The 21,880-nt window shown below is 38.9% G+C and overlaps 4 protein-coding genes across 5 annotated transcripts in view; 3 read left to right on the top strand and 1 right to left on the bottom strand.

Annotated features, from left to right (window-relative positions):
* The first annotated feature begins 278 nt into the window (after positions 1 to 278).
* ca4c (carbonic anhydrase IV c) lies at positions 279 to 8,950 on the top strand. Its single transcript, XM_017421285.3, has 10 exons — positions 279 to 326; positions 413 to 712; positions 2,006 to 2,154; positions 4,556 to 4,600; positions 5,273 to 5,437; positions 5,516 to 5,661; positions 6,540 to 6,632; positions 6,720 to 6,786; positions 6,907 to 7,070; positions 7,285 to 8,950. The coding sequence occupies exons 3-10, from the start codon at positions 2,100 to 2,102 to the stop codon at positions 7,471 to 7,473; spliced, it is 924 nt and encodes a 307-aa protein (XP_017276774.1). The 5' UTR covers positions 279 to 326; positions 413 to 712; positions 2,006 to 2,099; the 3' UTR covers positions 7,474 to 8,950.
* asl (argininosuccinate lyase) lies at positions 8,764 to 14,976 on the bottom strand. Of its 2 annotated transcripts, none has more exons than XM_017421441.3 (16): positions 14,789 to 14,976; positions 14,470 to 14,664; positions 13,435 to 13,518; positions 12,971 to 13,027; positions 12,778 to 12,875; positions 12,603 to 12,680; positions 12,438 to 12,494; positions 12,299 to 12,351; positions 11,820 to 11,882; positions 11,620 to 11,734; positions 10,818 to 10,902; positions 10,575 to 10,634; positions 10,385 to 10,468; positions 9,999 to 10,079; positions 9,490 to 9,596; positions 8,764 to 9,366 (listed from the first exon to the last, which is right to left on the bottom strand). In XM_017421441.3, exons 1-16 carry the CDS (start codon positions 14,801 to 14,803, stop codon positions 9,222 to 9,224), a joined length of 1,377 nt encoding a protein of 458 aa, XP_017276930.1. In that variant the 5' UTR covers positions 14,804 to 14,976; the 3' UTR covers positions 8,764 to 9,221. The 2 variants fall into 2 exon arrangements, with proteins under 2 accessions (XP_017276930.1, XP_017276929.1); XM_017421440.3 differs by having other exon boundaries at positions 12,438 to 12,515; positions 14,789 to 14,975.
* A 177-nt stretch (positions 14,977 to 15,153) lies between these two features.
* Positions 15,154 to 17,811, top strand: LOC108238893 (protein FAM111A-like). The gene is made up of 4 exons (XM_037979235.1): positions 15,154 to 15,745; positions 16,066 to 16,124; positions 16,246 to 16,308; positions 16,424 to 17,811. The coding sequence occupies exons 2-4, from the start codon at positions 16,083 to 16,085 to the stop codon at positions 17,189 to 17,191; spliced, it is 873 nt and encodes a 290-aa protein (XP_037835163.1). The 5' UTR covers positions 15,154 to 15,745; positions 16,066 to 16,082; the 3' UTR covers positions 17,192 to 17,811.
* Positions 17,812 to 19,816: 2,005 nt separating this feature from the next.
* The window catches only part of LOC108238892 (calcitonin gene-related peptide-receptor component protein), a 6,139-nt gene continuing 4,075 nt past the window's right edge, over positions 19,817 to 21,880 (top strand). The window contains exons 1-5 of the mRNA XM_017421253.3: positions 19,817 to 19,914; positions 20,910 to 20,946; positions 21,048 to 21,146; positions 21,233 to 21,327; positions 21,446 to 21,503. Of these exons, the coding sequence (XP_017276742.1) occupies positions 19,907 to 19,914; positions 20,910 to 20,946; positions 21,048 to 21,146; positions 21,233 to 21,327; positions 21,446 to 21,503 (297 nt within the window). The 5' untranslated portion in view covers positions 19,817 to 19,906. The remainder of the gene's footprint in view (positions 19,915 to 20,909; positions 20,947 to 21,047; positions 21,147 to 21,232; positions 21,328 to 21,445; positions 21,504 to 21,880) is intronic.

Genomic DNA, 21,880 nt, shown 5'->3' with positions numbered 1-21,880 from the left:
TTCCATGTCAGTGTTTTTCCATTCTCCTCGTGGAGAGCCACTTCCTGGATTTCATGACATCATCTCATCATGTGTTCTCTATGATCTGCTATTATCCTTTACATTGTTTCTGGGCTCTGAACTCTGGTAAAAAGAAACTTCTTGGTCTTACATTTTATATAACTTTTATATAACATTTTATATAACTTCACAGTGGTAAGGAGTGTCTATATTATAGTTTTCACTTCACACTTCATTTAACAGTTACTGGGCCGCTATAGCTGAGAACAACTCAAGGAGGGGGAACTACTAAAACATGCTACAGAAACTTTACACACCGCACACAAGTAAGGCTCAATAGATTAACCTTCGTAGCCTCGTTAGCGTATAGGGATGTACTTCCTGTGTGACTCTTCTTCTGCTGTCGTTTCAGCGGTATTATTTTTTGCTCAGCAGCGACACCACCTGTTTAAGAGAATAACTGCAGTGAGTGCAACGCGTCTGAAGGACAGAAAACTCCAGAGGAGCTCTGTCTGCGGACATCAGGGTGAACAGATATTTATTCATGTCTGTGGCAAAGACGCTGTGAGGTGTTGAACATAGACTTAAAAATAGAGGAACCCAAGAACTGACTGGCTGAGGTTATTGGTAGCGATATATCAGCAGTTCCGCCATTTTGGGAGGAGAAACACCATCCAGGGAAAGGAAGAAGCTGTGTTTACCCTTCACTAGAGTTTGTATTGTATCTTGTTACACTGTTCTGTTGTTAAAAATAATGATAATAAAAATAAGCTTTTTTTTTCTTTCAGAATTTATCTAACATCTTTTTTATATATATAATTTTCTTTTAATCATCCAGCAAAAACAGGTAATTGATTACAGGGATAGCAGCAAATACGGCACCCCCCTATGAAGGAGAAAATGACTTATATGACCTAAGTCATTGGAAGGAGATTATTCTCCTTATGGAGTTTAATGGCGGTTGGCAAGAAACTTGAGGTATGCATTACCGCCACCTACTAGTAAGGAGTGTGGTTCGAGATGAAGACAGCATCCAGGATTTATTTACAGCCTTTATTACATTTATTACAGCACCCTATTATTTATTTCTGTATGTTTTACAGGAAACTCAAATTCTATTAAACACTTGTTTTTTTTAAAAAAATCTTATTTGTATATGTTTGCTCCCTAAATTCCTTTGCAGTGTGTCTATTAGATTCAGTTTTTCCTTAATATTTTCAAACTGTCTTATCATAATTCTTCTGTCTTGTTCATATTTCTGACATTCCATTATAACATGTTCTACTGTTTCATTCTGTCCACAATAATCACATTTCCCTGTGTTGTGTTTGCGTATGGTAAAAAGTTTGTAATTAAGTGCTGTATGTCCTAATCTAAGTCTTGTTATTACTCTTTCTTCTTTTCTGCTTCTTCTTCCAGCTCTCATTTCTCCTACCACCCTTTGAATCTTACAAAAACCAACTTCTTTTGTTATCTCTCTCCCATCTATGCTAAATGTATATTACCCCACCAAAAAAACCAAAGAAGCAAAAAAACTATATATCCTTTCTATCTATTTCATCTTCTTAAGGTATTTCAGTAAAAAACAACACAAATATTCAGAAGTGGAAAATTTCTCCAAAATATCTTGTATATACACACTACACACTAATTCCCTTCTCTCAACAGAATATTTGGAACAAAATATGTTTTACTGTCTCTTCTTGAAAACAAAAATCACATTTACCTGTAAGATGTTTTCCCATTTTAAATAAAGTACTGTTTAACCCTGTATGACCAAAACGTAATCTGGATATTTTCTTTGAATACTGTAAAGCCACCTGCCTGTTCTTTCTTCTTCCCACTGTTTCTGCCATCTTTCCTTTTGTTTAATAACTGATTTGATTTCTCCTTTACTGAATGGTACCAGTATATCTATGTGACTATTTTTTGTTGATTGTTTTGCATATTTACCTGCCAACTCATTTCCATTTATGTTCTTGTTTTTCTTTGACCAACACACTAGTACACACCTTTTGTTGCTCTGCGGAGCGTCTCCCTCCCACCCTGAAATGCTGCTCCGAGTCAGCAGGTGACAGTTAGTCCACGAGGATCCAGTCATGGGTTTTTGTCTCTACCTCCTGACTCTGCTTCTTCTGCTCTGTCTGTGCACAGGTAGGACACACACCTCTGATAGCTGCATTAGATTTTTATCTTATACTATTCTTCAAAGAGATCAAAAAGACAAAAAAGAACTCGTAAATGTGACTAATAATGTGTTTAAGTAATTTAAAACAGAATTTAGGTTGACTTAATGGTTGTCTGCCTTAGGAAAGACACAAGCTGTAAGGTAATTAACTGTAGTGGGGTACTGGAAAACTAACTTTGACACACAATAATTGTTTTATTCTTGTATTTTAAGGGCAAAAAAGCAAATGTTTTGGGAGTAATTAGACAAAACAGTACCAGCGTTTCCCAACCAGAAGGTTGCAGGAAGTGTCAGTCAGTAATTCCTAATGTTGCTTGCACAGAAAATATTTGTCTTTAAAGCTTTTCGAAATTCAAACTTCAGTTGTTATCGAGGCCTCACGAGTCCAATTTATTATTTGTGAAAAGATTAAAGTTTTAAATTCACAATTTGGTTGTAAACTTTATTCAGACAGTGGCAAAAACAAAACAGAAAAAGGTCTAAAAGGGGAAGAAATCGAAAAAGAAAAACAAATTAAAGCTGGTGTTTAATAACTGTCCTTGACTTTTGTTTTTCCTGCCCATGAGTTTAACGCGGCTGTACGAGCCAGGTGGAGTAAAGCCAGCCTCCACCTGTCCATTGTTCTCACCTGGTGAGAACTGCTGTCCCCTTTCAGAGGACGGCATTGTGGGACGCAGCTGGCCTAATCTGTGTTCCTATATTAGCTAAATGGTCCTCTGGCGGGTTTCATTCCCACCACGGAGTCAGACGCTGGGGGTCCGTTCACATCAGCGGCACAGTACACACCTGCTGCAGCACACTGCGTGACTTCATCAGCACCTGACGGAGCGGCACTTTCACTGCAGCTCATCCACTTTGTGCTGAGTGCAATCAGTGAAATAACAACCACTCCTCCACAACGCCGAGGAAAACAGGCTTCAGCTTCAGCTCACGGGTGTAAACACAATGTGAACAGAGTAGCTTTTGTCACACCAGTTTATTTTGACACGCAATAATTAATCCTCTTTAGCTGTTTTTCTTCCTTTGTAATCATCGGATTCGGCTGAAATTCTTAATAAATCAGCAAAGAAGTTTAGCTTCGACTTTTTAAAATTTCCTTTAACAGTCTAATGTCTAATTCTTCAGTGCATATTTCTGCTATATCAACTTATTGATTTTAAGAGAATAGTTTGAATCTTTTGAAGTGGGTTTCAGTGGAAATTAACATCTTACCTGCTGTAGATAGCTCCTAGCTAATTCTGACTTGATTGATCTTGGAATTCTAATCTCAGAAATTGAATAATCATGTGAAAAGCTCCTGCGTTTTATAAACCTTTACACCTCCATCAGACAGCAGTTCCTGCAGAAATGTTATAATGTTCCTGTCAGATGTGCCCAGTGCTACAGCCAGCTGCTGCTGCCTCTATTTGTTCTGAAGTATTTATAAAAGTTTATGCAAATATGATGTAACGTAAGACTGATGATGATGTAAAAAATGTATAAAATAGCGGTTGCCTGAACCGTTGTGAAACCTTTGAGATCAGATTTATTTTAAGAAAACATTTAATCCATTTTGGTCTTGAACCTGCTCGGACTAACTGTTAGCTTGTTAATCTGGTCAAAATTAAACTCTGTTTCTTCAAACTGAGGTCGTCCAAAGAGCCATCTACAACAGGTAAGATATTAAATGTTCATAACTTGCCACAGAACCCCACTTCGACTCAAGTTAAAAAGGGTTTTCACAGAATTTGCTGAAAATCGAAGGGTGAAAATGTTATGTCTGCCACATTCGGAAATGTTGAAGTAAACCATCTAAACTGTCTTTTTGTTGTCCTAAATATGATTTTTTTTCCCACTCTTTTCTTAAATCTGTTGATTGTTTTTGCAAAGTTCTGTTCAAACATTTATTTTTACACTGAGTAATGCTTCTGATAAATCATGCAAATCTATGGGAGGAAATGTTTAAATAAAACCAGATACAGATTAACAAACTTAAAACCACATGAGCAAAAGGATCACTTTTATTTGCGCAGCCCTATTAGTACAAATACGTTGGTGCTTGGTTACTTGTTCCATTTCAGTTCTGGATATTTGGTTTTAAATGCTTTTTAAACAGAAAAACAAGATTTTTTTTTCCTGGTTTTGTGCATTTTGTGCCTCACTTTTCAAAGTCCAGATGCACGTAACAAACTCGTTATCAGATCAGCGAGTGATGCTGCTGACGGAGAGAAAAATAAAACAGAGTGTCAGCTCAATTATTACTCATTTATTAGCAGAAGAAAGCTGCTTGTTTGGCACAAAAGAAAACTCTCTTAGACAGGAGTGAACTGCAATTAAAGTGCTGTACGTTCCTGTTGATCTGAACTAAGGCATGTGTTTTTCCTTCAGCTCAGTGGTGTTACCAGAAACAGAGCTGTGCTGACACGTGTGAAGGTAAGACGAATTCAAAACTGAAAAAACAAGTGATTAATACCTAACAAATATGAGCCTTTAAATGGGGCTTACTGCAGGCATTGTGGGTTTGTTGTCAATAACTTTTACTGGACTCTGGTTTTCAGGTTAGCTGTTTGGTTCATATCTATCACTTTTATAGCAGCATCAGTTAATTTCCTAAAAAGATCTGAAAAGATTCCTGAACAAAATTAAGCAGCAGTTTAAAAATAACATATATTTCACTTAACAGCTAACAGAAACCAAAAAGGCGTAACGAAGTGATGATAAATCTGACTCAAATTATAGCCTCATGTTGCTCTACATAGGTTTGTTTTATCCAGTTAATTAGATCGATAAATGCTGTACTGAGGTTCCAACATGTTCCTTCTTCTCACAAATAAAACAGAAGAGTATTTTCTCATTAGTCTTGCATGTTAGTGAGGTTTATTCTTGTGTCATTCAGATTGTTTTAATTACATATTTGTGTAAAACTGGGCAAAATATTGCTAAAACTAGCCTTTTCTATTGCAGTTATGAATAAAAAAAATATCTATATTCATGTTAATTTTGGTCAAAGCTACAAAGAGCCACCTGAGGGAGACTAAAGAGCTGCAAGAGACCACCGAGTTAGAGAAGTAACTAAAATTTGTTGCCGTTTGTCGTTTTGTTCAGACCCAAGCCGCTGGGCTGTGCAGTTTCCCAGATGTGGAGGATTACACCAGTCTCCAATTAACATCGTCACCAGGAAAGTGCAGGTGAACAGCTCCCTGCCTCCCTTCAGCTTCATCGGCCACACCGACATCATCAACATTACAGTGAAAAACAACGGCCACTACGGTAAGGAAAAGAGCTGTCCTCCTCCCCTCCGGACCAGGCCGAGTCAGACGGTGCCGCTCTCTTCTTTTAATCTCGCAGCTCACTTCGGCCTACCACCATCGGTGCGACTGACTGGAGGAGGTCTGCCGGGTCACTACAGGGCCTCCCAGTTTCACTTCCACTGGGGAGGGAGCGGGAGGCCAGGATCAGAGCACACCATTGATGGGGAAAGATTCCCCATGGAGGTATAGGACCCTTCATTTGACTGATGACAGAAAAGTGCTCCTGTAAACTGGAACAGGTTTTTTGTTTGTTTCATTTATCCAGAGTGGCAACAGTTAGCCTTCCTACTCTGCGTTAACACTGATTGCTTAATATTATTTTGGAAAAAGCACAGCACTGTGCAACAGTTTTAAATCATCCCTATATGTAACAAACACCCAGCTCGACCCTATTTCTTCCACACGGGCGGTTCCACTTTTCACTTCAAGCTCGGGTCCTCTGCCAGAGGCCTGGGAGGTTGAGGGTTCTCCGCAGTATCTTAGCTGTTCTGCGCTCTTCTGGACAGACACCTCTGAGGTGGTTCCTGGGATCTGTTGGAGCCACTCCTCCAGTTTGGGGGTCAGAGCACCGAGTTCTCTCATGACCACTCGAACCACTGAGGCCTTGACTCTCCACAACTTCTCTATTTCCTCTTTCAGCCCTTGGTGTTTCTCCAGATTCTCGTTCTCCTTCTTCCTGATGTTACAGTCACTTGGGACTGCTACATCTCTGACCCCTGCTTTCTTCTGTAGCTTGTCGACCACAATGTCCGGTTGGTTTGGCGTTTATATAGCCTTTTATATAATCGTTTAAAGCAGTCTTGGTCAATAGTTCTTCAGGCTTTGTTTAATTACCCACTTCCTTATCTATAACTGTATACAGAACAGCAAACACACACCAGACAGCAGATTATCTGTATTTGAAGTATTCACAGGGTATTTAAAAACAAAAGACAAAAACTGACGGCAAGTCAGAATGGGAGATTAAAACTACGGGTTGGAAACAGGTCTGTGTTACACTCTGCTGAACCGTGGCATTAATTTAGCCTGTTTTAACGTCTTCTTCCTCTCTCTCTGTCCAGCTGCACATAGTCCACATCAAAGAGCCTTATCGCTCTCTGGCGGAGGCAGAACGTGACACAGCAGGTATAGCTCTGCTTGCCTTCCTGTTTGAGGTAACGCAACATGTTCACAAACTCATGACTCCACAGGGACTGACAACATATAACAATTAAAGATGTCCACGGTCGTTCTCCTTGCAGGAAACGGCAGAGGATCATCCACACTTGGGCACAGTAATAGCTGCGCTGGGCCGAGTAAAACACAATGGTGAATGCATTCCTCTTTTACTTTTCCGACACAGGCGAATAAGAGTTTGAATTCAGGGAGGTCTTAAAACGTGCTAACCTCAGTTTCTCTGGATTGCGTCTCGTTTCTTGTTGCGTCAAGGCAGCAACACGGTGATCCCAAACTTCAGACTCAGCGACGTCATTCCAGCAGCCGAGGACCTTCGCAGTTATTACCACTACGTGGGCTCCATGACAACTCCAGGGTGCGAGCAGGCAGTCGACTGGACGGTGTTTCACAGGATGCTGTCCATCAGCAGTCGGCAGGTGGAAAAAACCTTTAAATGTTTTACTCCACATCAGTGTTGCTGCTGGTATATATTTAGGACATAAAAACTGTGACTAAAAGTTCTTATCTTTTGTTGACTTTCATTTAGAGTTTCTTGTTAGGAAAAAATTAAACACTGAAAGTTTATTTGATCAGTTGCTACAGTCACTGTCTCCACCTAATTCTCCTCGATTGTTCCTCTCTCCACTACAGCTCGAGGCGATAGTTGAACAGTGTCAATTTTGGACAGGACAACCCATGACAGACATCTACAGACCCACACAGCCCCTGGACGGGAGGGTTGTGTACAGGTCCAAGTCCGGTGCGCCTCAGAAGAGTGCGGCCCACGCGTGGATTAGTGCTTTCTCAGCGCTTCTCGTGATAGTGACTCTAATGCACTAACATAGAAACTGAGCACCTCATTTAAGCAACAAAACAAGTCTGATGAACTGACACACGAGTACGGAGCACCCAGAGCGTCAAAATGGAACAGGATTTTGCGTCAGAGTTAAGGCACTAAGCGTAGTTATCGGCTCATGGTAAAAACAGAAAGATTACTTAGTTTTTATTCATTTAAATCAAGCAAAGACTTAGGCAAAAAAAAATCTCCATTTGTGAAGAACGTGTGAACAGCAGTTTCAGGAGAAGTGAATGTAAATTATCAAACATTCTCAAGTGTGTGAAAATTATCTGATTTTTACTGACTTTTTAATCCTCTGTTTCCTTCTACAATGCCACATTTTCTTTGTGATTTAGAGTGAACTCAACATCTGTTATATAATTTACATATTACAGATGTTTATATATATAAAACAGATGGTTTGATGTTGTATATAACACATCTTAAAGAAGTTTGTACCCACCCATGTGTCATATTAGCATGCTGATATTTCTCTCTGTAAACATGCTGATGTTATCGTTCACTGATATCAGTATAAAGTTTTAGTGCCAGGTAATATTATCACGCTTTTATTACCTTTCTTTAATACCACCTCGCCTCTCTGTGTTCGTGCTAATGTTAGAGTGCTAAGATTATTTTTGTTTAATTTTAGCAACAACTTTGTGAGCCTGATAGGAAGACTTTAGCTTTTAGTTCAAGGTGTTACTGTGTAGCTTCCTACAATTGCTAACATAGGCTTAGAGTTGAAAATTTCTCTTCGAATAGTAAAACTAAATCTATATTTTTCATATTAAATTACTAGACATGGCACACAGTCTTTAAGTCTTAATATCCTAGCATCATGAATATAGTAGACTTACCTCAGCATAGATGTAGGTTTATGTTGGCATCATTAATGTTTATAGTCATTTTAGATAATCCTTTAATCTTGATAGCTCATAATTAAAAACAGAACATTATGGGTTTATTTTATCTCTTTAATATTGACGATTAAACAAAGTGGCAGATATTTGAGGAATATCTCAAATGTACTGTATTGTTTTTATATTTGGGGAAACCAAAATAAGATGTACATAAACCCACTGGGATTTCCTGCCAAACTAACAACTTTTTCTCTATTTCTCACTGCTATTATTATTTGAAGCTGCTCAAGTGCTTGTTGCATTGCTTTGTAATTTGTGATCAACGTGAATGAATGACGGTAGACTCAAAAATAGTCAACAATAAATGGACCGAAACAAACCACTGAGGATATTTGTGTCTTTGCAAGAGAATTTTTGAGACAACTTTTGCATAAGAACTGCGTTTATTGCAACTATCCATGGTCTGTAGTTTCAATTAAAAACGTGTTCATTCTTTTAAATATCCAATGCATCAACAGGTAAATATTTTTTACACACTTTACTTTCTGGTTAAAGACTGGACTTTTGTTGAACTCTAGGCTTAAATATTGGCTACATGAATCAAACTGTCTGTTAATGTATTTTACCAAAAACTGATCAAAGGCTAATCAACAGATGACTTAAATCGAACTAGGAAAGGAAGATAAGTCTGCATAAGTAGTTTCATTGTGCAAATTCATCAGCATCAAAAGGGAAGTCTGTAACAGCACTTTTATTTTTATTTTGTTAGCTTCTGATCACTGATCAGGTAAGACTTGAACATGATTATTAAGAACATCCTGAGGTTAGGGGTGTTTTCAGGATAATTCACTTGGACCTAAACCTGACAGCTCAAGTTTGGATTGACGTCACAGCGCTCGTTGCTTCAGCCAGTTCCTCAGGTGTTCCACCTGTGCAGCGACGCTACTCCTGGCTGTCCCCCCGGGGGCGCTGTACTGCTCCACGCTGCTCCTGTAGTCCCACACGGAGGAAACGTCCCCCTCAAACAGAGGGCTGAAGATACAGAGGAGGAGCAAAAACATTTAAAACAGGATTCGAAGTGGAGTGGGAAAAGTCAGAGGAACAGACGCAGTAATACAGAAACACATCAGTGTGTGAGAACAAGGCGGCAGCCACCTGACAGCAGACAGGTCTTCCACGGTGAGTTGATTCAGGGCGATGTTTCTGGTTTCAGCTGTAAACACTGCTCTACCAGACAGACCATGGGCTTCTCTGAAGGGAACCTGCAACAGAGCACACAGTTACACGTAAAACTAGAAAAACTGTTTGCTTAAGTCCTGATTCTACAACTACCATTTTAAAATGTTTGTCAACCACCTCTTAGTGTCCCTTTTTGGCAGAGAGGGCGGCGAAATCACAAATACAAGAAACAGATGCACACTGTATGTGCAACTAGAGCTAATAAACCTATATTCAGGCAGGCTCTTAAACAAATCCACGCTGTATTTTTTCCATCTGTGACTACATATAGTTTTTAAAACTAAACTTTCTCTTCACTTCTGTGCCTGATACACTTGCACAGCACAGAGATTTTAATAAATGTGGCTCCTAATGCGTTTTACTCTGGTCAGTTTATCGAATAATGGAAACGAGCCGGTTGTTTTTGCTTCACGGGGACGACTCACCCCCTTCCTCACAAGGTAGTAGGCCAGATCTGTCGCCAGCATGTCGGGACTGAGGGCAGCTTCCATCACACTCTGGTTGATCTGAAACACCAGGAAATATTTCTCGTTTGTTGCAGTTTTTTTCCAGTAATGACTAAAATGTGGAAAAAGAGACAACTTCAAACAATATTACAGGTCTGTGAACGCATAATTGCAATGTTAGGTGGACACTTTAATCTTGAATATGTACAACAAATGTGTACCAAAATGATTTTATAGGCTTTTATTTTCTCAGGATTCTATTTATCACCAATACATAAATATAACCTCTTTAGAAGAAGAAGAATGAAATGCAAGAATTGTCCTTCAGTTTTATTTAAAACAAAAAAAAAGTCGTGAACTCTGACCTTAAGAGTGGACATGACTCCAGTTGTAACTTGCAGCACAGCCTGGACCGTGTCGTAGCAGTCAAACATGGCCTCCTTATCCTCCTGGACAGGGACAGATGGGACACAGAGGACAGGAAATGAGAGAGAAAAGCAGATTTCCTTGTAATGACGTTAAATCACAGAGAGAGAGAGAGAAGTCGTTTCAAACCTGCAGGTCCTTGTTGTAGGTGCTGGGCAGGCCTTTGAGTGTCATCATGAACCCCGAACACTGAAAGAAATATGAACTCAGGTCGTAATTTAAAAAAAAAAAAAAGGATATTAAAGTGAGGACTTTAAGTTTAAGTGCCTTTCTTTACCTCTGTAATGTTAAAGTGGTTGAATAAACATTTAGTTTTATGTATGCTATCAGCTGATCTATAACAAAAAGTGTGTATTTAGTCAGGAATCTTACTCGGCCGAAAACACGACCTGCTTTACTCCTGATCAGCTCGAGACTGTCAGCGTTCTTCTTCTGAGGCATCAAACTGCTGCCTGTGCTGCACACACACACACACAGACACACACACAAGAGATTTACAGAGGAGTGTTTAAAACACACAGAATAGCAGAAACTAACTCTTACAGTTAAACAGAGTTCACTGACAGCAGTGATTTATTCTTTTTTTTATTTGACTTTGATAAAGTACGCATCATATTTTTTTAGAGCAGCTTTCAGACTTGTTGCACCTGAACATGTTTGTCTGCAGCTACGGTTTTTGTCATCGACTTTATAAAATAAAATAGCATAAGAAGGCAGAATTAGGCCTTGGGTTCAGCAGTTTGATGTTTGACTAATTGTTCCTGAGAAATCAAAAGTTAGCGGTGAACTCTGGAAAAACTGGAGAAACTACAGTCATTAAGAAATAATTTGTTAGTCAAATAAAACTTAATCTGCAGTACCATCTGTTTCACTCTGAATGGGATCAAACTTTACTAAACAACAATTTTAATGGACTAAAGAGTATGTCCTCCTATTTTATAGTTTTTAATCTTTAAATAGTAGTGTATTGTAAAATAATTTGTAATGTATAATAATGTATTTTATTTAATTAAAGTTATTTTATGTTCATATTTTGCACATTTTTCTTAATTCTTCTTTCTTCTGTCATTCCTTAAAAAAAGTGGCCATGAAAATAGATTCTGAGTTCTGAATGTTTGCATACCTGTAGTGAATTCCTGAAAACTTTTTAAAAAGTCGTAAAGATAAACGTCACCTGTAGGCATCAGAGAGCGTGACGAAGGAGAACTCCTTCGTGCTGTACAGCATCAGGTCCTCGACCATCTTACTGAGGTGGGTCAAACACAGAGAAGCCCAGAACAGAAATTCCACTGGAAATAAAACAAACGTGAACTCTGAAACACAAAGTTTTTATTGCTGGACTCTATTTTCATCTGTCACGAGGGATTTACGTACCGACAAAGTCTCTTTGGCCCGTGGCGTCCATGCTGTTCAGACTGATGCTATCAAATCCCAGCTCTGCAGATGTTTTAATATTTACATCATTATTTTATAATAAAGTAGCATTCCTTGATGGAATGCATCCTGACCACTACCTTGCATGCTAAAGTTTCAAACAAAGACCTTTCGTGATCTTTTAGTGCTCTGAGGAAACTGTGAGGATGACTCCTGGCTACTACCACACCCAATTTTAGCACAATATCTGTAAAATTTACTGAGTTATGGTCATTTTTGTGTTTGCTAAGGTCAGTTATCAATGACAGCTAGCTTAAATCATGTTGAATGCAAAATTTAATCAATGATTAGTTTTATTAAAATACATCCAGTGGTTTATTAGATTAGATTACATCATCGCCTGACTTTCATGGTGACAGGCAATAAGAAATAAGTCAAGGGTAAAATATAAAAACCAGCAAAACCAAAACTGGCCCCACCTTTTCTCAAAAGCTCCCTGTCGATGTCAAACGGGGTTCCAGCAATGGCGCCGCTGCAAGCAACAGGCATATTTCTGGTTATTTGACGGCGTCTGTCAGTGAAAGCAGCCATCATGCGGGGAGTGTGTTTACAGAGCACCTGCCGAGAGGCAAGACGTTCACTCTCTTCTTCATCTCCAGGAGCCGCTCCACGTCTCTGCTAAGAGCAACAGCGTGGCTGAAGACAGAAAGGCGAATACTGTCACGGACAACACCACAGCGTTAAAGATGGGTGGCGAGCTGTGTAGTCGCCTTCAGAATAAACCTTAGAATCCAGTGGCTCCATCTGATTGGCTGAGCCCGCTGCATGTGAGTGTAACCAGGGAAAAGGACGTCAATTTCTCTGTATTAAAACACACAACAGGACACCATGCTATTACAGCAGAAAACCTGTCGGAAACTTGTGTTTTCATTTGCCGGAGTGTATGTGTGTGTTTCACATTGCTGCCCGCTCCACCAGGGTCGATATGAGCTGCAGGGAATTGTCTGACAGGACGGTGATGGCGTCTCGCAGCCACAGCCGCATGTCAGTCACCACCTGATGGACCAAATCACAGCAGACGCTCAAAACTCACCATCAGCGGGTCTTTACTGTTTATGGGTCTCTGCAGTTTTACTGTAGTGAATACAAACCTGATCGTTTCTGCTCCTGCCAGTGTGCAGCTTCCCTGCTGCGGCGCCGATCAGCTCCTGCAAAACCAAGAAGAACGGCAACTGTGACTAAAACATCATTAAAATATTGATTTATTTATGTTTATTAAACTTTTACGACTGTCAACATGTACCAAAAGCTGTTTTTTGTCAGTTCAGATCAGTTTTTTTTGACTACATTTAAGTTTGACTATAGCTCTCAGAAAATAAATTGCCACGATGCATTTTGTTTTGACAAGTTTTAAGAGGAGAATAAAGCACATGGTATCCTAGAAATGATGTGTGGCAGCGAGAGAATGTGTCACTGAAACAGTTTTATATGAAAGACTATAAAATGTGGAAGTTAATGCGGGGGTCTGTGTCATAAATGGTTATACTGCCCCTATGGAACTGATTCATTGTTTGCTTTTAATTGGCTATAAATTAAAACAGGGTTCTGGATTCACCTTGAGCCTGCGCTCGTTGGCAGTATGAATGTCTTCATCTTCAGGTTTGAGCACAAAAACACCTTTAGACCACTCTTCAGAAATCTGCAGAACAAAATCAGGACCATGTCATTTAACGGAGTTAAACTCAAGACAATCAAATGACATTTCTATACACTTTTAAATCAAGATTTTTATGTAAAAAATGCCACTTTTTATTCTTTTACTGCAAAACCTACGGACTGTACTGCAGGCCTATTCAATATATATGATATGACGTTTTAAAGATTTTCTCTGGCCCCCAGATCTCAAATCCAGAATCTCAAACTGATTTCTCTGAATATCAGTGTAACTTCTAAATCCGGAGTGCCATATTAAGCTAGTAGACGTCCGCCTCTGTCAAACAGAGTGTAAACCATGACAACGTAGAGGGGTCGGGTGGGTAAATATTTACACCTGTAAGCAGATGTCTGATTGACTCATCCATCTGATCTACACAAATTAGTAAGGCTGCAGTAGGTACAGAAGACAGCAGCAAAACTGGCATTATCTAAGCCATATTAGAAATCACAAAGTTGAAGGCCAAACCTTGATGCGATATCGCAAGAAGCCACGCTCAAAGTGTGTGCTGGGAATGACACTCAGCTACTACCACAAGTTTTAGCTCCATATCTGTACAGCTGAGTGAGCTACAGCCCTGCTGAACCAGACGTTCACCTAATCTCTTCTGCACGGACGAAGCGAAACATCAGGACTGAAAGTGCAGGCTAGGAAACTGGCCTGAATGGAAGAGTAACCCGAGCTGGTTGTGCAGCTCACACCTGTCACATGACGACACTATTGTTTACAACACACTCAGCAGAAAGCAGAAACCCTGCACCACGGCACATTTTCAGCTGTCGCCTATGAAACACCAAAGAACAGACACTGGTGCACACAAACACACCCCTGCTATGAATTTGTGACTCATAAATGAGAATACAGTCAGGGAGCTTCAAAGTTTCAGATTGAATGTATGTGTTGCCTGTTTGTCTTTCACTGAGATAGTGTCCTCACCTGATTCAGCCCGTGTAGGATCTGCTCCATCTCCTCTTTGCTGACCAGCTCGGCCTTTTCCAGAGCTTTGACATAAGCCTTGCTGCCTCGGATGTCAGCGTCCCACATCCTCTGGTCATAGGCGATGGACGCGTTGAACTTCTCCATGACAGGGTCGGTGTCTCCCACAAAACGTCCCCCCCAAAGTTTACTTCCCTTTAGGGCGAACATGAGAGCAAAACATGAACATCAGCTGGCTAATTGTTAGTAGTGGAAAAGAAATTCCAGTTTGACAGCTTGTTTTGTTAGTGTCCAGCTGGCTGTTAAAACAACAACATACCTCCGTGTTGGCCATATTCCCCGACGGAAGCTGTCCTTACTGCTTTTTTTGTTTGATTGTTTTGTTTTAATACAAGTGGTAAACCTTGAGTGGATGTTGGAAGCCAACAGTCGGTACAAACGGCAGGAACGAGGCTTGTCCGGTGGAGCTACTGCTTTTAAAATATTAAAGGCGTCAGCGGTGACGTCAAGGCGTCCTCTGTTGCTACATAGACATGTTGCTACGTAGCCGTTCGTGACGTCTTTCGGTGTTGTGTCGAAAAAGGTACCCCGGCCGTGAAACGCACGCGTCTCGCGTACAGGCGATTGTTTTCACCGACAAACTTTATGTTTATGGATGAATTAAGTAAAAACCAAAATCAGCTTACAGATTATATGTTTTCGTGCCGTTAATGACACATTTACTGCCGTCAAAACGCCTTTCTCGCAAACGGAGAGACTTGTTTTGGCGGGTGTACTTTTTTCGCCTCAACACAGGCGGGAGGAAAACAAAAACAGCAAATCTCCAAGCTGTTGGTGATGAAAAAATGTGTTTGTTTGTTTGTGGGTGAAATGTAACTATTACGCTCAATTATGAAAAAATGCACAGAAAGATGAGATAGCATGCGTCAAAGGAGTCATTCTGAAGAATCTGAATCTGAATGAGACGAGTTTAAAACAAAACGACAGATGCATCGAGTTTGTGGCTGTCTTATGATCTGGAAAAAAAAAATCAGCTGTTCAAGGACACGACATGACGTTGAACCTGTTTATCCACTTTTAGAGGATTTTAGGGTAATTCCAGCAGGTTGCAGGGGCGTCATTTTCAGAATGGACACGACCGGAAATACAAATGCACGAAGAAGAAGAACAAACAAGCAGGGGGAGGGGTTGTTTTTAAAACAATTGGCGCGAAACAGACTGGCATTGAGCTCGCGTGAAGAAGACAAGTGAATGTGCTAACAGCTAACAGTATACGGTAATTTCACGACCTTAGATTGCTGTTATTCCTGTTTCTGATGAGTTTAGTTATTTATTATCCGTCAGTCGTTTAGTGCTGTCTAAATATGTAGTAACGAAAATAACTTTATATTAATTAAATCAAGTGAAACGAACAAAACAAGCTAAGCTAGGCTAGCTGGTGGGTGAGTTTCTACTCAAACACTTGATGTATGTTTGTTAACTTTATGATAAAAATAAACAACTAGAGTTTACTTGATGAGCGTTGTCTTACACAGTATTATGTGTATGCATGTTTATATATATGTATATTATATGTTTATATATTCATTTGTTCAGTAAGAAACACCAACAACATGACGAACAGAAGTGTTGGATCAGCTCCAAATGCTTTGAAGGTACTGATTTTTCTATCTTTTATAAATCATTCTTCTAGTCTCAGTTTATATGGATAAACTATTAAGAATAAGAACTTTATTATGCTTGACTTTTAATTACATTTGTATTGGTTTCTCCAAGGTAAATGAAAAAATCCTGAATGATGAAAACAATCGGGCTTCTGCTTTACAAGATGTATCAAAGGTTTGTCTAACTTACAAATATGAGATTTTTGACTCAGGTGCTGCAATTTTTCATGACATGTGTTTAAATTGACTTTAACAGTTTATGGTGTGTTTGTGTGTGTGTGTGTGACCAGGAAGAGATTCTGCATTCGACCCATTCGTTAAAGTGGTGCTCAGGTGACAAGAGACCCATTGTTGTGACCTGTGACAAAGCAGGAACTGTCTGGGACTTGCTGAAGAAAAGTGCTCAGTTTAGAAAGCTTGAAGAGAAGAACAAAAACAAAGAGCTTGTCATTACAAGAGATGGAAAAGCTCTTAGTTCTCACTTTCCTTGTAGTTTATTTCAGAAAGATGAGTGTGTGACTGTAAAGTTCGTAAAGGCTGTGAAGCAGACTAAAAAGCCTGCTGGTGTCTCTGTGTTTTCCTCCCAGAACAATACCTCTTGTGAGCTTGTGATGTTTCACGTGTTGGCAAAGGGAGATAAAAATATTACAAAAATTATGAGAAATCCAGAACTGAGAAAAATACACGAAGTTACTGTTTATGCTTACAAAGGGGAAAAAGTCAAGCAGGCGCTAAGAAGAGATGGACACTTTCTCAGCGTCTTATATAAAAAGAACTGTGCACTCTGTTGCAGAAGCAGTGGGGTAAACAGTGAGCTGTCCAATCTTGTTGATGACCTCAGCGGTAAAACCTTTCAGATTACTCTGCTCAATAAGGAAAGTGTACCAAATAGCATCCCTAGCAGTCTTGATGAAGATTACCTGATGTCAAATGAAGGTCAGTCTCAGTCTGACTCACTAAATGGCAGCACATACAAAAAAGAAGCCTGTTTGGATGGTAACATTAAACCAGAACAAATACCCCAGGAAGAAACCAGGTTAAAGAAAAGGTTATGCTAGCAGTTTGACGATTCAGTGAAAGCAGTAAGACCGTGTGCTTCCAAGCTTTCCCGTATCCAGAATCTGTTCCGTCTGGAGTTTGGACAGAATGCTGAGATGTGCAGGGAAGTGAAAACCATGAAGAAGCTCATGGAGCTCAGTGATTCAGTTTGCCAAGTGAGAATAAACGGTAGGCCTCATGGAAGCGGGTTTCTCGTGTTTGGCTGCTGTGTCCTCACTAATGGCCACGTTATTAAAGATATTTACAATGAGAACTGTAAGCAGCTTTTTGAGAAGGTCTCTGTGGACTTTACGTATGAAAGTGTAGAGCAGATTATCGTTGGATGTGGAGGAGCTTGTTGGCTTTGAGTACCGCCCCGGTGTGTTGGGGGGAGACTGGGCTTTGCTAAAGCTCAGTACGAATCAGACACTGCCTGCCTCCCTGTTAAAACATTTTAGTGTCCCTTCCAAAGATGGCGGGATTTGCATTATTGGCCATCCAGATGGACATGTGAAAAAAAATCGATCCGTGTTTGATTGTTCCTTCCCAGAGTTGCACTCAGGTCGTGAAGAGGCATTACTGGGAGAATCAAGGTCACATTCAGTTAATTACTAACTCTTTCTTTGAGAATGTGGCATCTTCTGTCCAACAACAAAACGTTCTCTTTTATGAATCTTGTTTTTATTTTGGCTCCTCTGGCTCTCCCGTTTTCGATAAGCACTATAACGTTATTGCAGTTCATTCGGGGGGGCATGCTTACTCAACAGCGAGCGGCAAAACCCAGAGTGTGATAGAGTTCGGCCATCCTCTGCCTGCCATTATGGAAGGCCTCGTCATTCAGTTGGTGGAGAGAAAAAAGGTTGACGTGTTGAAGGAATACCTGGCCTGCGACTTCGACAAGCATCAAATCATCATGAAAGATGTGAAGAAACTGGTTGAGAGCAGAAATCTCGCGAGATTTAGAGAAGCAGCCAGAGATTTAGTTCACGAGAACGACATCAATCTAAAGAAATTCTGTGAGTTTTTCTTACTGAAAGAAGAACCTGTTTCGATGGAAATTTAGTGTTCCTGTTGTGGAGTTAAGTTCTGAAAGGAGATGCTGTGAGACCGGTTTGGTTCAGGGCGGCAGGCTGTTCACACGTACTGTATGTGGGTATAATGTTTAATTTCCAATAAGAAACAGTGAATTTACTAAATTATGTCAAAAAGATTGTTCAGATCTTTTGTGGTGGGGTTCTGTGGAAAGAGTTTGAACAGGTAAAATGTTACACTTTGAGTCGCCTTGTGCTGAAAAGTGCTATATTAATAAATGTACCTTACCTTACCTGTTCCAGATGGCTCTTTAAATTATCTCACTTTGGAAAGACAGGTTTTATTACCGACATCTAGTCAGAGCAAGGATGAGAGGCTGAAGTGAGATGCTGCAGTCTTAAATCTTCTCTAATTGAAAAGATTCAGATCAGTTCATGCGAGCTCCATTTTTGGAAACCTTTACATTGTTGGCAGGTTTTCACAACACGGTTATTCCATCAGAAAACTTACATTTTCTCTGGAAGTACTACAGCCAGGTGCTGCTGCTGTTATTTATGCTCACAAATGATGACAGAATTCTGTGTAAAGAACTGTTTATTGTGAAAATCTCAATGATGTAAAAGTGTTCATGTGGATCATCAAGAAACTGAGAGATCAGGTTTAATGTAATTTTAAATGTTTTTGTTTATTTTCTTTTATTCGTTATATTGTTTTTTTGGTTTGTTTTATTCTTCGTTTTATTGCACTTAAAAATTACTTTCAGGTTAACTTTATTTGGGGCGATTTTCATTCATTGTCATAAATGTATCAAATTGTTAGGTGATGGGTTTTATTAAATTGGCTAAAATGTTCTTAAATTGTGTAAAGTTTGTTTGTTTATGTAACTTGTCGGTTGTAATGGTCTTTTTGTTTGTTTGTATTTTTTTTCTTTTTTTGGTGCCTCACGGGTTGCTGTAGCCAGGGGAGGTGGGTCTTCTAAAAGCCAGCAGTCATTGTGTATATATACATATATACAGCAGAATTCAGTTATGTTTCATGAATGGCTGAAATCAACTATTTACTGTTGGTTTGATTTTTTTCTGATGTGTCTTCAAGCCATATTTTATTCCCCTGGTGAAAGCAGCGAGGCCCATCGTTTTATGTAAATATGACACGTCTTGTATGTGTGTTTAGTTTTCATTGGGTTCTGATGGGTTTTCACAACAATGGAAGATGTGAAGGAAATAAAAAAGATTAAATCACCTGTCAAGGCTACGCTAAATTTTGTTCCAGAGCTGGGGGAGCTGCTACACAGTGAATGGATTAAAAAATAAACCTGATTTTTGAAAAGTTTGCTGCAGTTTGCTTTGAAATGATGGCCTCAGCTGGATTGATGCATTTAAGTCGTGTACTGCTAATTTAACATTTATTCACTTTAATTGGTATTTGTTACTTTTGGCTCATTTAATCAACTTTTTTCCTACATTCTGAGCCTTTGACTGAACAAGAAGGGCAAATATGAAACTTATTTATTTCCAGGAATTATTTCCACTAACAAATCTTCATAGACTGCGGTCTGCGTCGGATAATAATAATAATAATAATCAAAACCGAACAGCAGGGGGCAGCACAGAAACATTATATAGCCTGACGGAACCTTTAACTTTGGCTGAAATTTCTTTACGGACCCTTTTAGCAACGTACAGCACCTCAAAACTGGCGAAATGGAAGTGTAAGATTTCATTTTAAAAATAATTTTGGGTTTAGTTTGTCAAGTAGATGGTTATATTATACCAGCTGTTTAATGTGTGTTTTAACTGCAGCTCGAAGTTAGACTTTGTCGGCAAAAATGTTTCCGTTTCCGGTTAATTTAACGATCAAGTTGTGATCGAGTCGAACTGAGGCACATTTCTGACTCGGTATTTACATAGAGACCGATTACACACAAACAAACACTTCTTTATAGGTGATTATTCTGTTTTATTAATATAAAGTAAAGCTGGGAGAACAAAAAATCAACTCTTAAGATGAATGATCCCATTTCAAACTGACTGCGTACCGTAATTCATTAGTTTTATAATTATTTGAGTCATTTTGATTTTGATCAAACTTCTCAATTCATCTCATTAAACTAGTACTGTATTCACAGTCTATTATTTTTTATTTATTCATAAACTGGTGTCAGTTTTGAAATAAATGTATTTTAGTACATTTTCCCTGCTGAAACATTATGAAATTGTTTTTTTTTTGTTATTTTTATAATTTAAAAAGTACAAATGAAAAGTTTGTTTTACTGTAGTTACAACTGTCAGTCCACTATTTAATGTCAGACTCTTAAAGACTACTTAAATACTATTTTCTTACTTATTGTTTCAAGGCTCTTTCTTCATTCTTGGTTTAATATAAATTTTAAAAAATAAATAAATATTAATTGATTGAATGAAAGTAAGTTGAGAACTTTTAGCAGGATTTTACAAAAGTACTGCGGTGAAAGAATTATTAATAATCATAAAACAAGACAGAACCTGACCATTGTTATATTGATTGTTTAATCTTAATAATTAATTTATCAGTACACTGTTTTAACCTCAATAAATATCATTCTTTAAATGAAGTCTGTTTTAAAAGTATACATTTGTTAAGAGCATTTCAGACTGACTTATGATGCAAAATTATATAATTATTACACAATTCTTAATCTTAAATGCTTCATTGTTTTCTTTTCAGAAAAAATGCAAACGCTGCAATGCTCAGCAACTACGAGGTAAATCAGCGTGTCCCTTTGTCACGTAACAATACTCTGCTGTTCGGTCAAACCGATCAGTTTTAATCGCAGGTTTGTTTGTATGTCTTTGTGTTTCTCAGGTGTTCAAACTCCTCACAGACCTGAAGGAACAGAGGAAAGATGCTGGGAAACACAAACACAGCGCCGGGCAGCAGAACCTCAACACGATCATGTACGAGGTAGTTGCACGTGTTTTGTTTTGCCTCTTGCCACATCATATTTAGGACAGAAACACACTTCCAGTTTCGTCTGTGTTTGCTTTCAGACACTGAAGTACCTGTCGAAGACGCCGTGCAGCAGACAGAGACCTGAAGTTGTCAAAGAGTTCCTCACCACTATGATGCCTCACAAACTCACAAAGTCAGTAAGATCTTACAGACATGATCATCGACTACGTTCTCATTCTGAAGCTGCATACTGTCTTGTACATTAGTGAACACTTTTAATTTATCCAGCTGGTAATCTGTCTCATCACCAGGGCAGAAAAACTGCAGCTGTTGAACCACCGACCACAAACGGCAGTGGAAATTCAACTAGTGAGTCTTTTTTTTTTTTAAATTGCTGTCAGTGATTTGATAGGTTTATCACTTTACCTAAACATAATTTAGTTTAGTTTATTTAGCCTTAAATATTATAAAATAGAAAACTCATGAGATTTAAAGCTAAAGAAGCAGAAAAGCGATTGCAGGTCATAACATTTACAACCAGATATAAGTGCCTCTAACATGTTTACATTTGAATATATATACATATATATATATATATATACCATATACAGGTGCTGGTCATAAAATTAGAATATCATGAAAAAGTAGATTGATTTCAGTAATTCCATTTAAAAAGTGAAACTTGTATATTATATTCATACATTACATACAAACTCATATATTTCAAATGTTTATTTCGTTTAATT

The sequence above is a fragment of the Kryptolebias marmoratus genome, linkage group LG13, assembly GCF_001649575.2.
Source record: "Kryptolebias marmoratus isolate JLee-2015 linkage group LG13, ASM164957v2, whole genome shotgun sequence".
Classification (NCBI taxonomy): Eukaryota; Metazoa; Chordata; class Actinopteri; order Cyprinodontiformes; family Rivulidae; genus Kryptolebias; species Kryptolebias marmoratus.
This window is presented reverse-complemented; position numbering and strand designations above follow the sequence as displayed.

Bases quoted from the DNA above. Each gene is read 5' to 3' on its own strand.
- ca4c (XM_017421285.3), top strand. From the start codon at position 2,100: ATGGGTTTTTGTCTCTACCTCCTGACTCTGCTTCTTCTGCTCTGTCTG. The intron at 2,155-4,555 runs GTAGGACACACA...TTTTTCCTTCAG, and splicing joins TCTGCTCTGTCTGTGCACAG to CTCAGTGGTGTTACCAGAAA. The intron at 6,787-6,906 runs GTGAATGCATTC...TGTTGCGTCAAG, and splicing joins GGGCCGAGTAAAACACAATG to GCAGCAACACGGTGATCCCA.
- asl (XM_017421440.3), bottom strand. The intron at 12,352-12,437 runs GTGCTCTGTAAA...TGTTGCTTGCAG, and splicing joins AACGTCTTGCCTCTCGGCAG to CGGCGCCATTGCTGGAACCC. The intron at 10,903-11,619 runs GTGACGTTTATC...GTGTGTGTGCAG, and splicing joins ACGCTCTCTGATGCCTACAG to CACAGGCAGCAGTTTGATGC.
- LOC108238893 (XM_037979235.1), top strand. From the start codon at position 16,083: ATGACGAACAGAAGTGTTGGATCAGCTCCAAATGCTTTGAAG. The intron at 16,125-16,245 runs GTACTGATTTTT...GGTTTCTCCAAG, and splicing joins CAGCTCCAAATGCTTTGAAG to GTAAATGAAAAAATCCTGAA. The intron at 16,309-16,423 runs GTTTGTCTAACT...GTGTGTGACCAG, and splicing joins CTTTACAAGATGTATCAAAG to GAAGAGATTCTGCATTCGAC.